Source organism: Monomorium pharaonis, unplaced genomic scaffold, assembly GCF_013373865.1.
Source record: "Monomorium pharaonis isolate MP-MQ-018 unplaced genomic scaffold, ASM1337386v2 scaffold_446, whole genome shotgun sequence".
Lineage (NCBI taxonomy): Eukaryota > Metazoa > Arthropoda > Insecta > Hymenoptera > Formicidae > Monomorium > Monomorium pharaonis.
Genome location: NW_023415743.1, coordinates 1 through 14,727, shown reverse-complemented (window position 1 = coordinate 14,727; position 14,727 = coordinate 1). Strand labels below are relative to the sequence as shown.

Sequence of the window (14,727 nt, the reverse complement as noted above, 5' to 3'; positions counted from 1 at the left end):
TAATATAAATGAATAATAATATAAATTAATATGATAATCATAGCATAATCAATTAATATTTTTATATGTAACAAAATTATAAAATTTTGTTTAAGTGACAGACTAATTTTGCTATGTATTCAACATTAAGTTATTTTACTATGTTAATATATTACATTGTAAATGATAAGACACTAGAATCTATCAAAGAATAATATGTTTCTTCCGCATTACTTACAATGTTACGCGCATAATGTTTTATATAAATAAAAAAATAATAACGATGTATATTAAGAAGTATCGAGATTACGAAAGAATTCGTTGCGCAAAAGTAAAGGCAATCGTTTATTTAATTTTTTTCCGTATTTAGATACAGTTCACACAAATATATACAGACGTTACTGAGCACATTTACAACGGTTTGTATTGAAATGTGTGATCGCGCGCTGCGACCAATATACAATAAGCGAACATGTACTTATCGATATGTCGCTTTAAAGCGAGGTATTGGCCGCGTTGCGCAATAATTAATATTGTATACAAATAAATTAGAGACCTAAATTAATTTATATAAATAAATCACTTAGGTACACGAATGTCACGATAGCTAGCGTATTAATTCGTCGTTTCCGCCTCGCAAAACGACGGTAATACTAGTCCGGCAATAAAATATATATTATATATATATATTATATGGTCCTGATCGTTTCCCGATTGCAGAAGTAAAATAGTTTGACGACAGAACACGCGGGTACCACGTAAATATCAAGAAATGATTATAATCTACGAATAAATATCACGTTATAAATATGTGCATTATTTGCAAAATATCGTCTTTCTTTTTTTTGCGACCACGCAACCGTAATATACGAACACTGGGGAAGATTGTACGTATTAGTATAATAATACAACGGGCCGAACGTACGGTACGCTTCGCGGCAGTGCGCCAAATTACGGTGCACTCGATCCTTCTGGCACTTAGATTAAATTGTGTGGCGATTCGCTTCATTTATGTTTCCTGTCTATCGGAGCGTATGTTGCGATGGCCGTGCAATTAATTAATTGTACAAGATATGTAATAAAAAATTATTTGTAATTGTAATCGTTTGGGAACAGTTCTTTTTAAACTTTTCATAAGTATAATAGATTGCAGGATAAAGTTAGGTACTTAGAAAATTCTCGTGTGCCAATGCGATAAATAAAAAATTCGCAGCAGTAATTGAATCTCCCGATACTTTCTTTTGGTTTAAGATTAATGAAAAACGGGATATATTCAATCTCACCACGCTGTAAAATATAATGGAATATAGTGGAAGACTTGGGCGTCTTCGTGAGGCGATTCCGTTCATTATTTATTATAATTTCACGGTATTCAGCTTGAATCAATAGATTTGTCTTTTTATAACTAAACTGATATACAGTTTCTAGAATTAAAAATAAAATAAATATTTGTTTGAAATTTAGGGAAAATGAGAAGGGAAGTCATAGTGCAGTCCAATGCAGCAATAAAAAAACAAATCTATGATGATGTTTCAAGCCTATCCGATAGTTTCTAGTTAAGTGTACTCGTATATAGGAAACTCATATACGTACACATCGATAGAAAATAATGTAAAATTACAGATAAACGTATTAAATTCATATATGTACACGAGAGATATTGAAAATTCGCTGTTGCTGTTCACTTTTCAGCCAGCTGAGCACATAAAGTTTGTCATTCGTTCATAGAGATCGGTTTATAAGCGAAAATATTCTTTAACGATACTCACGATACAATTCTTTCGTGCTAGCTTACATACCGGAATGAATTTACGATCTAAATCATAATTGAAGGATTTTTTACAAAAACAAAACAAGTTTATTTTTTTTAATCTGGATTATAGCGTCAAATCATTCTCTATTAGTAGGGCAACATCAAGAACAATTTTGTTCCAGGAAGAATCAAATAGAAAACGAGAGATATAAATATATATAAATTAATATTATAATAGTATAATATAAGTGAAGTAAAACATAAAATTTCTACAAGAACTAAATAGGCCTAAAAGTTCTTTATTCGTTTTTTAATGATTCCTCAAAGTATTAATCAAAGGCTAAAATTTTATTTTTGTATCTATTATATATCTAAAGAAAAATTATCACATTTATAGAATAAATGTTTAAAGATAAGTTTTTCAGTTTCTAAAAATTCAATTTCTTAGACTTGTTTTTTTAATAAAAAAATCCTTTAATTGTTGAAAGAAGATCATTCGCACAATGATAGCAATAAAAAATTATACTGGCAAACGGTTTGTGTGAGATATTGTCACGCGTAGTATACGTATTGATTAAACTGAAAAATTTTTATTATTACTTCGCTTATTTATAATCTTATCTGTAATAATTCGTAATTCAATCATAGTTATACTCTTTTATATCTTATTTATTTTCATCAGATATATGTATATATGTATATGTCGGTCGGTAGCTCGATGTGTTCATAAAATTTGGTCAGACTCTTTTATGCCTCTTAACATCACGATATGCTGCCTAGTATTTGTACGACGTATAATTACTTTGTAATTGAGAATAACTCTGAGATAACTGACATCAACATTTACTCATCCAATAGGACTATAGGGATAATCGTATCGTAAAGTGCGTAAAACTTGTTTGTATTTTCGTAGTCCATTGTCCAGCTAACGTATTGTCTATTACTGTTATTAACAAGTTTGTGTGATCATTTCGATTTACTGTGACGATAGCGATTATCCAACGATTATCGGGATTATCGCGTCAATAATTCTCTTACCAAATTAATTATAAATTCAATCAGGTCACCTCGATAACATTCTTACACCAAAATTCTTACATGAAATATCAGAAGCTCAGGATCTTAAATTTAGCGATATATTCTTAGTAGCTTGTTGATAATTTGAGCCGTGTAGGTACGGGATGATACAAGCAAGTCATATTTGAAATATGCGAAATCGCGCGCTGATTAACATCACTGAGAAGAGCGCGATATGATAATCCTTGCGATTTTCTCTAGCCATAAGCTGTTCACTGAATTATCGAGAATCCAACGAGGGGGGAACAAAAAATAAAGTAGACCTAAAACAAGGACGCGCATTTTTTTCGAGGATACTACATCAGCGCACCATCGTGGTAGACGCGGTGGTGTTACTCTCGGACGAATAACGTCCGCTCAACAAGCCCCCATTGCGGCGAGAAGCTAAGCTAAGTAAGTCCTGGGATTAGACTTCGACACACCCGCCGGGCCGTCTCCCTTGGTGGAGCACGATGACCATGCCTCCTCGGCCAGGCTGCCGTATCTCTGCACACCCGGGAAAGGAGGCCCGGAGCTCTGCGGCGAGTAGTAGCCGCCCTGCAGCTGATGATAATAATTGCCGCTGGACTGCTGCTGATATTGCTGGTACTGATCGCCGCCCGTCAGAACGTTGCTGTAGCCCGAGTAAGAGCCGTACTGAGATGAGGAGTACGAGGAGGAGGAATAACCGCGTTCGCTCAGACTGCGGTAAGGCCCCGAATGTTGGGGCCTACCCTCCTGTCAGACCGGGGTGCTCACCGCGGCCGAGCTTATGTACTCGATGTCGCCGATGCTTTTCACGCGCCGATGCCGTTTACCGCTTCCGGTCGACATCGGTCGCGGCGGAAGCTGCGGCGGCGGCGGCGAGTTGCTGCGGACGCTGCTGCTCATGTACTGGCATTGGCTGGCGAGGCTTCCGGTGTCCGAGGACGATGACGGTGACGCCTTCTCGCTTCTAGGCCGTAGGCCGAACGCCCTGCTCAGGGATCCCTACGAAGAAATGTGTCACGATTAGCGGGACTACGACTTGGGTGTCTACTTAGGCTTAGATGGATCTCGACTTTTTGAAGAGGTCGAAGCTATGTACGAGCAAACGAGCGACCGGAAGATCTCCAAGTACCAGTAGAATCGATTCGGATAATACGATAGAGTAAATGACGCTTTAAAGAAAGTTTCTAAAAGGCGAAAAATTGAGATCTCTTATAAAAATTTTCTTTTCAAATCATTAAAAATTTTGCTACTGGAGAAGTTACGTAAATTGAGTGGAAGAAACTAAGGGGTGCTAGTCGAAATTTAGATAGCAACTTGTGAGTTGTTAAGAAGTGAATTCTACGTTTATTTATTCTGTGTATATTACAACGAAAATTAATATTTTCAGTTTTGAGCATTGTTGTTTAATTCACATATAATGACAAAATTTCTCGCTGTCATGTTGGTTTTGAAAAATAAAACGTCGCTATCTAAATTTCTCTGACACTCGCTATTTTCTAGAGTGAGAGGATGAACGAATATGACAGAGAATTAGGATTCGCTGAGTGGCAGAGTGATTCTTGCAGAATGATTAGAAGCGGTGAACGTAGATAGGATGCACGTGCTATGACAAAGAGGATCGAGGGCTCGTCGTTTCTGTTATTTTGTCACTTTGCAGCGGCAATATCTTGCGACGCCCATCCTGATCGTCACTCACAATAATTCACAAGTGGTGTGCGGTGTGTCACAGCGGGATTAGTGGGAAACGTGTTGGGGGACACATTACACGAACATAAGATAACGTACTGGAATGTATATATTAATGGCGCATACCTGTGAGCTCCTCCACGACAACTAGCAAAAGGACGAAATAAGGTCGATTAAGAATCCAAACGCTGAATTTTCCACATTGATAATCGTCAGTTTATATTTACACAATCGATTATGACGGGGGGCCGCGACTCGCCGCGGCGCCGCCCATTTGCAGTCATAAATAATGGCCCGTTATAAATACGAACGTCTTCTACGTAATTCGAGCTGCATAAATGCATAATTTTAATTGCTACTCCGCTATAAAAGTGTACCTGAAGACACTCTGCTTACATACATGAGGAGGACACGTGTTTGGCTAACGGTATATGCTCGTTATATACAGTGTTTACAGTGTGGCGTACGTCGGTGTACCTTTGGGGCTGAGAATAGGGTAACAATCGCGATTAGGAGATGCGCAATTTCACCGCGTCTGCATTGAATAATACTTGATAGTCTGCTAAATATTTTATCAATTGCTTCTCTCCTCTTCAAATTATTTATTATGCGGAATTTAGAAACATATATAATTGTAACCTGGTTTCTATAGTAACGATAGATAAATTACGATATAATTATTGAAATAATTATTAGTTTAAAGAATCTTCTATTAAGAACACTTTATAAATATTGCGAAATGTTTTCGATATAGAAATAAAATATATAAATATTTCTTAGCATGAACAAAAAATTTAGATTTTTTTTTACGATGAGAGTAAAAGCGAATAAATCTATTCTCCTTCGCGCAAGTGTATCCTTTTCTCAGCGCGGCAGATTGTCTGGCAATCTGATTGGACTATAAAGACGGAAGGGTGTACAAGTAGATGATTAAATATAAGGAGGATGTGTTTTCGCGATCTGCACCATTTTCTATAATTATGGATAATACGGCTGCAAGGCTCAGGCTTGTAATCCATCAGTCTTTTTCTCTTTTACCTTGCGAACGTTTTTCTGACGCTGATTCAATGGATCGATAGTCGCGCGTTCAGGTGTCCCGCGCTCGACAGACCGGGCGCAAAGATAATTACTCGATTATTAAGTCTGTTGTACAATCAGTTCCTTTTGTATGATTACTCCTTTGCTCGCATTTTCAGGGTCTGTGCGATCGAGGTCGAGATCCAGTAGGTATCGTTTGGATCTCGACGAAGCGTTGCTTCGAACAAAGTCAATTAATCGCGTTAATTGGAAATTTTTGCTGCTTCGCCGAGATCGAGGATTTTCCTCCTTGAACGAGAAAGCGTTGTTCACATGAGAAGAACGCCTAATCGTTCCACGATGCCAATACATTTGCCATACTGATGGTTTCCTATTTTACTTTCCTAGGAAAGGATGTGGTTTATAGACACGAGTTTGCGACCGATCGAGACATTAATTTGATTGTCGCGATTGGATACATATGTACGAAATTAATGATAATAATGAATTGTTTTAAAGTTCGATCATAACGCATCATAATCATTTTTCCTAAAAAATTGATTGTAACAACTGCTAACATTGGTCACGATCAATTGCTTACTCACGTATCCTCGCAAAGACATTTTTTACAAAGTCTCCTACAAATTCAAGAAAAAAATTAGTTAAAAAGCATTATTTAAAAAGTTAGTATGTTTTTATATATATTATCCAAATGTTGATACTTATATTGAAATTAATCTTCATAGATTGCCGATTATCGGAGACTTTGCAAAAACGCGCTGCAATTAGTCAATCGGCAATAATGCAGCGAATCGGTAAACTTTGATATGATATAGAATAATGTACAAAAAACTTTAACAAAAGACTCAATGGATATATATGTAATAAATACCGAACCTTTTTCAAGTAAAGAAGACTGCAGGTCTGCGATGATCCACAGGATGCAGGGACAATGATTAACGTTAGGTCGAGCTCATAGCTCACAGCGTGTAATTTTGTTATTGACTCTCGTCATAAAACGTTGGAGAAAACTATCTGGACGAAATTAAAATTTATTTCATATAGCGATTTTATATAATTATAAACTTTTTATATAACAAATTAAAATTATTAACTTTTATAAATAGTGTACATTGTAAATAGTATTGTAATATTTTCTTTAATTGCCACATAAAAAGTATTTAAGAAATGATAGTCTGATCACAAAATATTATATTTTATACTTACAATTAGTACATTAAGAAGAATGTTATATATATAATAATTTTAATTGCCATGCATACATTTTTTTATAATGTATATATTATTCTGATTTTCTGATAAATTGAAGAAATTTAAGGCAATTTTAAATGTATTTTCGCTTAAACAATTTGAAATAATGATTCTTTTCTTTTACGAGAATCAATAACAATTATCAAGGGAAAATATTTTGCTGCAGAATGTTAGCGAGCGTCTTTAACTAAGCGATGCCATGCAATCGTGCCAATAATTAATAAAAATAAAGAGCCAATGATTGGACAGATGAGATGCATGAAAGTGAGTGTGTGGAAACGGGAGTAAATGACTGCATAAATGATTTTAAAAATGGAATAATGAATGTTCTGATGAGTTTGTGTATTTTTTAGCGTGTTTGTGCTATGAAAGCGATTATCGATAAACCTGATTACAATTTGCCTAATATTTGTTAATATATAAAGGAAATAATACCGTAGAAAATAATAATGGATATTTCTTGATTATAATACATACAGCTTAGTATCAGAATAGCTGAATAATTTTATCATAACGCGCGAATAAAAGATTTAGATTTTTATATCATTCCCAAATCTTCTTTTAAAGATTGAATAAAAGGAAAGAAGAAATCTATTCATTTATGTAATCTTAATGAGATAAATATTAAGAATATCACATAAATATCATTTCTCTAAATATCAAATTTTCTACGATGCAATGATCATGATAAAAACAAGCATAGGCTTAAAGAAGCAACTTGCCAAGAGATAAATCGTCTAAAAGACGTATCTTGCACTATCCTTATCTCTTTTCAGGCCAATTTGAAAAAATTATACTATAAGAATAAATTATAAGAGAACACACACACATACACACATTGTATATATACATATGTATATATGTATATAATTTATGTATTTTTATAATTGACTTGTCGAGCTCATATCAGAAATTTAAATAAATCCTTATGGAAAAATAATATTGCTTGCGATTAGGAATAAGTAGAAAACCATTCAAATCCAATTTATTATACACTCTTCGTTCCAACAATTTTTTCACTAATCCAATAGTATTTTTCCACAAGGAAAAGAATTTGTATTAAAAAATAATTACTTTGGCAACGATTAACTGAGTCAACGACCCCTCGTTCGAAAGAGTTAAGGAAAGTGCAGAGGCAAGGCGGGGAGCGGCAATCGAGTTCCTGGCACGCTTGTACGCGGACCAGTTCCTCACTGAATCTAAACAATACGTTACCCTGAGGCTGGATCTGCGTCTGTCGACGGTGCCGGTGTGGTTCGCCGTCATGTGGAGGGCCGACAGCGAGCTCTGGTGATGCTGTAGGTGTAGCGCTCTGCTCCCACGACCAAGACTACCGCCCGCGCTCGCGGTGCTCATCGGACGGCCACCCCCGCCGGTGCTGTTCCTCGGGACCACTTCCAGTTGACTTCTACGCACACACGCACACCATCCTTTTTTTTCATGCACGCCTTCTTGCGTACACCTTGGCGTCCTTGGCGTCCGCCTAATATGCACATACTCGGACAACACGCACACGTGTAACACGTACTGCAGGCGAACCACTTTAGCGGGTGAATATACTTTCCTTTTTTGCAAGGTTTCTATTCACTCTTTGTTTCATTGGAAATATACTTGACAATATACGTATTTGATAATGACATATTTTTAACCCTTCATGGTCACCTGGGGTCTAGTACAGCCCCAAAAAAGTTTGACGCTCTGTATTTGATTATGAGTCATTATTGAAAATTAGACAAATTTTTTCTCATGTTAAAATCAAATTTTCACATTCGCTACTAGTATTTCGAACAATATTTTAAATTTATACGGTATTTTCTTTTTGTCGAAATAATGCAAGTGGTCAATACGGCAAGTAAGAACGTGAGCTAAAACCCGCTAGCTTATATCCCAATGTAATCAGTACGGAATTTTTCGGAGTTGTGACCATGCAGGATTAATCAATCAGAATTTTTAATCGTGTTTTATTTAAGTTTTGTAAATTTTCCTGTAATCTGATAATTGGTTTGGTAGATAAATATTGACAGTGGCTCGCTGCAGGTGTATGACGATAGAATAAGATCTATCTTATATTGAATATCTAGTTACAACATAAATATACATACACAAGCATTTTGTGCACCACCGATATAGAGTAATGTATAATGTTTACTAGGCTGCTAATGCGCCGAGGATGGTCTCCTAAGGTAGAACCAACCGAGACGTATTTCCAGCCACACTAACCAGTCAGCGAGAGTAAACATCGAACAGTCAAAGATATATGTAAATATCAAAGTTGGCAAATCAGAAAAAGATAAAAGGAATCATAATGCAACTGTGGTGTGATTCCTGGCCAGAGAAACATTCGGGGAGCCTCGTCCACGAGACGGCTAAGGGAGAGAAAAACGAAATGATAATTACATTTTTAATAAGAAGGAGTTAATTGGTAATACAATTCATTTTAATAGTCAGAAGTATGTTAAAAGTATCACTTGAGGACTGCTTAAATAATGGAAGGCGCCTTCCCCATTCGGAGAATCTCTCGGATAGTGCAGAAGGGGGTAGAGTGCAAGAGCGAGGTATCTGACCAGGATTACACCACGATATCACTAAGATTAACATGTGCTGTACATAGCGCAGTGCAGTGCAGGCGGCAGCTGTGGGCTACGGCTCAGCTATGAGAAACATTACCGGTGGATCCGCGATCGAGTGGACTGCAGACCCAGCGAATCGCACGCTGCAACTGTGCCGAGTACCTCCGACGAAGTACTCTCGGCGCGTTCCACTGGGCGGTAATCGCGTATGTTTGTATATGTACATTTCATATATATATTTATGTCGATTGTAACTGTATACTGTATTTACGTGTGTGTATGCCCGATATATTCAGGTATGGCATGTGTATTAAGACTACGAGTACTTTTTTTTTGCGATGAGCGCGCTTTTGTTCTATAGCTCTAGATATATTAAGGGAGTCCACATTTTAGCGCAATTTTAATTACCGGTACGCTGATAAAGGCAATTCATCGAGGCTATTAATACTTTTTAATGCTGCTTGATGTCTATTTAACATCGAAAACTTTTAGTGGAACTGTAAAAGTTTCAACGAGTCTGCTCGAGTTAAATTCGCGATTATCTGTGTATTTCATAGAAGCATCATAAAATTCGAATGAAAGTCGTGCACTCCCTTCATACTCTCCATCATCATTTCCGGGTTGGTTCCCGAAATATTTACAACTTCCTCTCGAGATTCCTTAGCGATATGTTAAATTACGTTTTGTCGGTTACGAAAGCTTTCTGCGGAAGTTCAGGGATACGTTCCTTACACGATGTAACTAACTTTACTCGTAGAAATTCTGGAAAAGTAACTGCCTATCGATTAATGGCGACTATACAGTAACAATTTTTTTTCTCTCTCCCTTTCATTTTTTTTTCACGAGCTAACGCTATTCTACGACGCGAAACGCGAGTTATCGATCGCTCGCGATGAAGAAGCGAGGCACACGCTTTGCCAAACAAGGGTTTGTCGAGATTTCTCCGCGCGAAACTCATTTCTCCAAAAACGCTTCTCCTACCGAGAGAAAGTGGAAAAAGTATTCCCGACCACTTGCCCGTGCGCGCGGAACATTAAATAAGTAATTGACTGATGCTCTTTGATGCTCTAGCGAAAGTCTTAACTGTCGCGATCAAGACTAGAGATCGCGATCGAATGTATACGATCTACGACGATTTTAACTTTGGCCGTCGGTCGCACGTGGATTGGACGCGGAGTCCGGCGTGACGTGTCGTTCGTTGCTTTATAACTTGCACCTGCTGCTTCCGTTTCGAGAATACGTCGACTTCGGTCGACATATGGCCCGAGTCGATCGGAGGAGATAAGAAAAGAAAACGAATCGTGCACGATTTCATCCCTCGTTACGTTACATTCTTGCCTCGAGAAGGAACCTTCTAAGAGCATCTTTCGCGGCGAACGTAAAAGAAAAACTCAATTCTATCTTATTGTCTTTCATCTATCGCGATCATCGTTTTGAATAGAAGAATCGAGCGTCTTCTTTTTATCTTCCTTTTTAGCGTCCGAAAAATAAATTCTAGACACAAAAAAGTTTAGCATTAAAGCGACGCTAAGTTGCTAATAAGTCCCTTTGATTTCGTAAACGAGGATATCCCATGTGATAAAAATATCTCATATTTTATTGAGATTTAAAAGAAATGTTCGTTCTATTGCATGACTCGACAAAAAGGATTTAAAGCGCGCGTCCTCTTTGACGTACAAAGCACGGGGAAAGCAGGTAACGTGAGTTCGAGTGACTTCGAGAGGCGTCTCGAAATTGACGATCGAATTCCCGAGGAGCTCTAAGGAGATGCCCTCGAGGCGAGGAATGTCCGAACGCGGTTTCGTAGGTGCCAATTAGTGTTCCGGAGACGTCGTCCCGTCTCGTTGACGATGAGAGCAACGACGACGTCATTCCGATTAGTGAGCGTTGTCCAGTGTCGCCTCTGGATGACAGTAGACTGAATACCTTGCTGGCAGAACGAGCGCTTCTAATTCGGCGGTAAGGTGTCGTCTAATCATGTTGGCTTCGCGGTATACCCAAGGCGGTGGCCATGGTGTCGCCGGTGAACGACGGCTCCAATACAACCAGAGCACCGTGTACACCCGAGTCTGTGGAAAATAGTTTTTCTGCGTTAAAGACGAATGATATCAATAGTTTGTGTAAATGTTACCCGTGTTTAAAGGTCTTTTTTTTAGTAGGCCATATTCTTATTTTAAATAAAAGAAAGATATGTTACGCTGCAATCACTGGGATAAAATTTGTTAAAGGTGTAAAAACAAAAGTATTATATATATATATATATAATATATATATATATACATATATATTTACATAATTTTTTTAGCAAATTTATGTATTTAAATTTTGCAAACTATATAATAAATTGTCATATATAATATATTGCAACAAATTATAACTTATAAATTTTTTTTATTTTTAAAGTATATAATTAATCTCACGTGACAATACAATTCAGCTTCTAAATTGTTATTTTTAGAAAAAGGGTATGCTACGCTGCAATAATCACTGCGATAAAATCTGTTAAAGATGTAAAGAATTATATATATATCTAATTACATAATCTTTTAGCAAATTTATGTATTTAAATTTTGCAAATTCTAATAAATTGTTATATATAATATATCGCAACAGATAACTTGTAAAATTTTTAATTCTAAAGTTATATAATTAATCTCTTTCACGTGGTAATACAATTCACCTTTCAAATTCTCAGCATATTCCGTGAGATCGATATTCCTCGCCCACCGAATGAACCTTTGATTCGTCCAGACCAAAGGATCCGTGTCAACCTGTTCGCATTGATGTCTCCTGACAGCGAGAGCCTATCACAAAGGCATGACGTCATCTCTTTGATTGTTCAATTGCAATTATATCGTTCGATTAATCTTCATGGAGAATTGATTAAGCCTTTGTCTTCATATGTTCCTCATGAACTTAGCAAGGTATTGTAATATTATTTCGATCGAATGTGCAAATTCTCTTACCTGTCGATCATAGTTCAGCATCCGCAGCAGATGAATTCCATGAACTATGCTGGCCTGATGAAATTTCCTCGTGACACCGAGTAGTTTCTCAAGCTCTTTCTTGCTCAGATGGTCCAGCATACGGGCGTCCACCATATTAGTGGCGAAACTCTCCGAGTACTGGGCCAGGCCAAGATCTGGCAGCCATTCGGAGCTCACCCAGGTGTGACCGAGCTGAGCGATACAGGGATATCGAACGTGACTCGGATGTCGATGTTCCTCGATAGCCAGACGCAGTTTCTTTCGATGAAGCGGGTGAGTTACGCCTAAACCGGCCTCCAGTTCGGCGTCGCTTAGTTCAAGTAGAACCTGAAAATGTTATCGCAATAATAAAAATTCAATTAATCAACAAGCATTTTAATCGGAAAAATGTTTCTGTAAAATGTTGCTAAGATATAAAGATTTAAAAAGGAGACTTTGCATTTGTAATCGAGTCTTTGACACGGTTTGATAAGATTAATCGCAACTTAAACAAATAGACCAATTTCCGCACTTGCGTATGTACACTATTATATCAACAGGTTAAACTGGTTTAAAGCTCGCTGGTGATGGGAATAGGTGATAAATCCCTTACCTTGCCCGATTGACATTCTCAGCACATCGTGGACCATACTGCGGCATCCCGAGAGCCACCTCTAACCAGGCTAAAACGGTCGGGGCTCGCCATCGCTCCATGGGCACGGAGGCTGCTTCTCGGAGCAAACGAAGTTTCTTTCTCGGCGTAACCCTCTTCAGTGAGCGGCGACCACGATCGATATGGATCAAAGCCGTCTGAGCCCTCGTTACCGCCGCTGCCACCGCTGGAGCTGTTTGCCGTCTTCCGATGTCGCGAACGGGCGAACACTCTACTCAGAAGGGAGAACATTGATCCGGTCACATTAATGCACTGATATCCAAACGCGGAGAAACATGGTTTTATTTTATCTCATTTTATTTTATTTTTGTGCGTTTCTTTGCAATTAATAATATAATTAAAAATATTATACATATTGACATTATACTATACATTGTTAATTTGTCAAATTGTATCTATTTAAGTCGTATCTCAATCATTTTATGTCATTATCTACATAATACATTATATTATTAATTAACTTAAGAAATGTGTCAAATTTAATTCAAATTTAATTAATTCATTATTATTAAATGCTATTACACATAATATGTGTAATTGCTATTTTGAAACTAAGCAATTCCACAGAAATGGAGTGATCACATGTAATTGCAATACATGTTTTATGCTATGTTAAAATAATAAATTTTGACACACACACACACACACACACACACACCCACAGAAGTAAAAAATAATAAAATATTATTTAACTCAAGGAATAGATTTAAGTTTAATTTTAATATTAACAGTGTAATATTAACAGAGTATATGTAACAAATTCATTTTTTGTTTTTTATAAGAATTTTTATAATAATTTTTTTAATCATATAACATATTATGTTGAAAATGCCAATTATGCAAAATGGTATAATTAATTTAGAAAATACAATTAATGTGTGTGTGTGAATGTGAATGTGTGAATGTTGTGTGTGGTGTGTGTGTGTGTGTTGTGTGTGTGTGTGTGTGTGTGTGAAGAAATGTCATTAAAACATAAATCCTGATTGATCACATAAATACAATTAGAAAGGGGAAATTTAATTCTTCGAGGGTAGAACTAATGCTACTTTCCATGCCACACATTGCCACTTCGGTGAGACAATGGAGGATCACCAGCTCTCTACACACAATATCTATAGCTAAGCTGCCATTTCGGTACCATCCATCATTTAGGATAAAATCACATCGCGGATGTAAGTCTCATCATCAGTAAGTCTCATACCGGCTGTAATATCCAAGTAAAAGTGATAAAAAAAAATCGACGCGCATCACCTGTATCCGGATCAAAGGGATCGTCTTACTTGAGAAAACTATTATTTAACATGACAGCCTCTTTTACAAGTTCATTTCTACTACGCGACGCAGAGATCCGCATCACCCTCTGACTCGGTACCGTTGTCGCAAAGTTGCAATTTCCCTTGTATCGTGTATGATCATTGAACTCGCTCGCTCGTTTGTACGTCGTTAGAGAGTAAGACTTTCGCGCGGTAATCACACACTTCACCGAAGTAACGCCAAGAGTCATCACGAAGTACAAAAATGTTGGCTGTGCGCGTCGGTATATTGTACTTCTCGTGCGAGCGCGCGAGATTGTATTATAAAATCAATGTGAACAACCCGTACACTTTGTAAAACCATTCAACTTTCGCTCGTGCGAATAATCACTCGGCACACGAGCCGTATGGCTGTACCTCCATGGAGTGGTTTCCCGTCATCTCGTCTTTTCAATGCTTTTTATTATACCGAAGCTATTATTTGCCGCGCGCCCGTCCCGCTTTGTACTAC

At 37.2% G+C, this 14,727-nt stretch overlaps 1 protein-coding gene across 1 annotated transcript; it reads right to left on the bottom strand.

Annotated features, from left to right (window-relative positions):
• Nucleotides 1–296: 296 nt before the first annotated feature.
• LOC118648456 (kazrin-like) lies at nucleotides 297–13,244 on the bottom strand. The gene is given in 10 exon segments (XM_036294770.1): nucleotides 297–3,778; nucleotides 4,592–4,612; nucleotides 6,380–6,406; nucleotides 7,970–8,162; nucleotides 11,251–11,301; nucleotides 11,303–11,393; nucleotides 12,005–12,128; nucleotides 12,291–12,640; nucleotides 12,905–13,043; nucleotides 13,045–13,244. Coding segments are annotated over 10 exon segments (1,395 nt in total). The 5' UTR covers nucleotides 13,195–13,244; the 3' UTR covers nucleotides 297–3,529.
• Nucleotides 13,245–14,727: the final 1,483 nt, after the last annotated feature.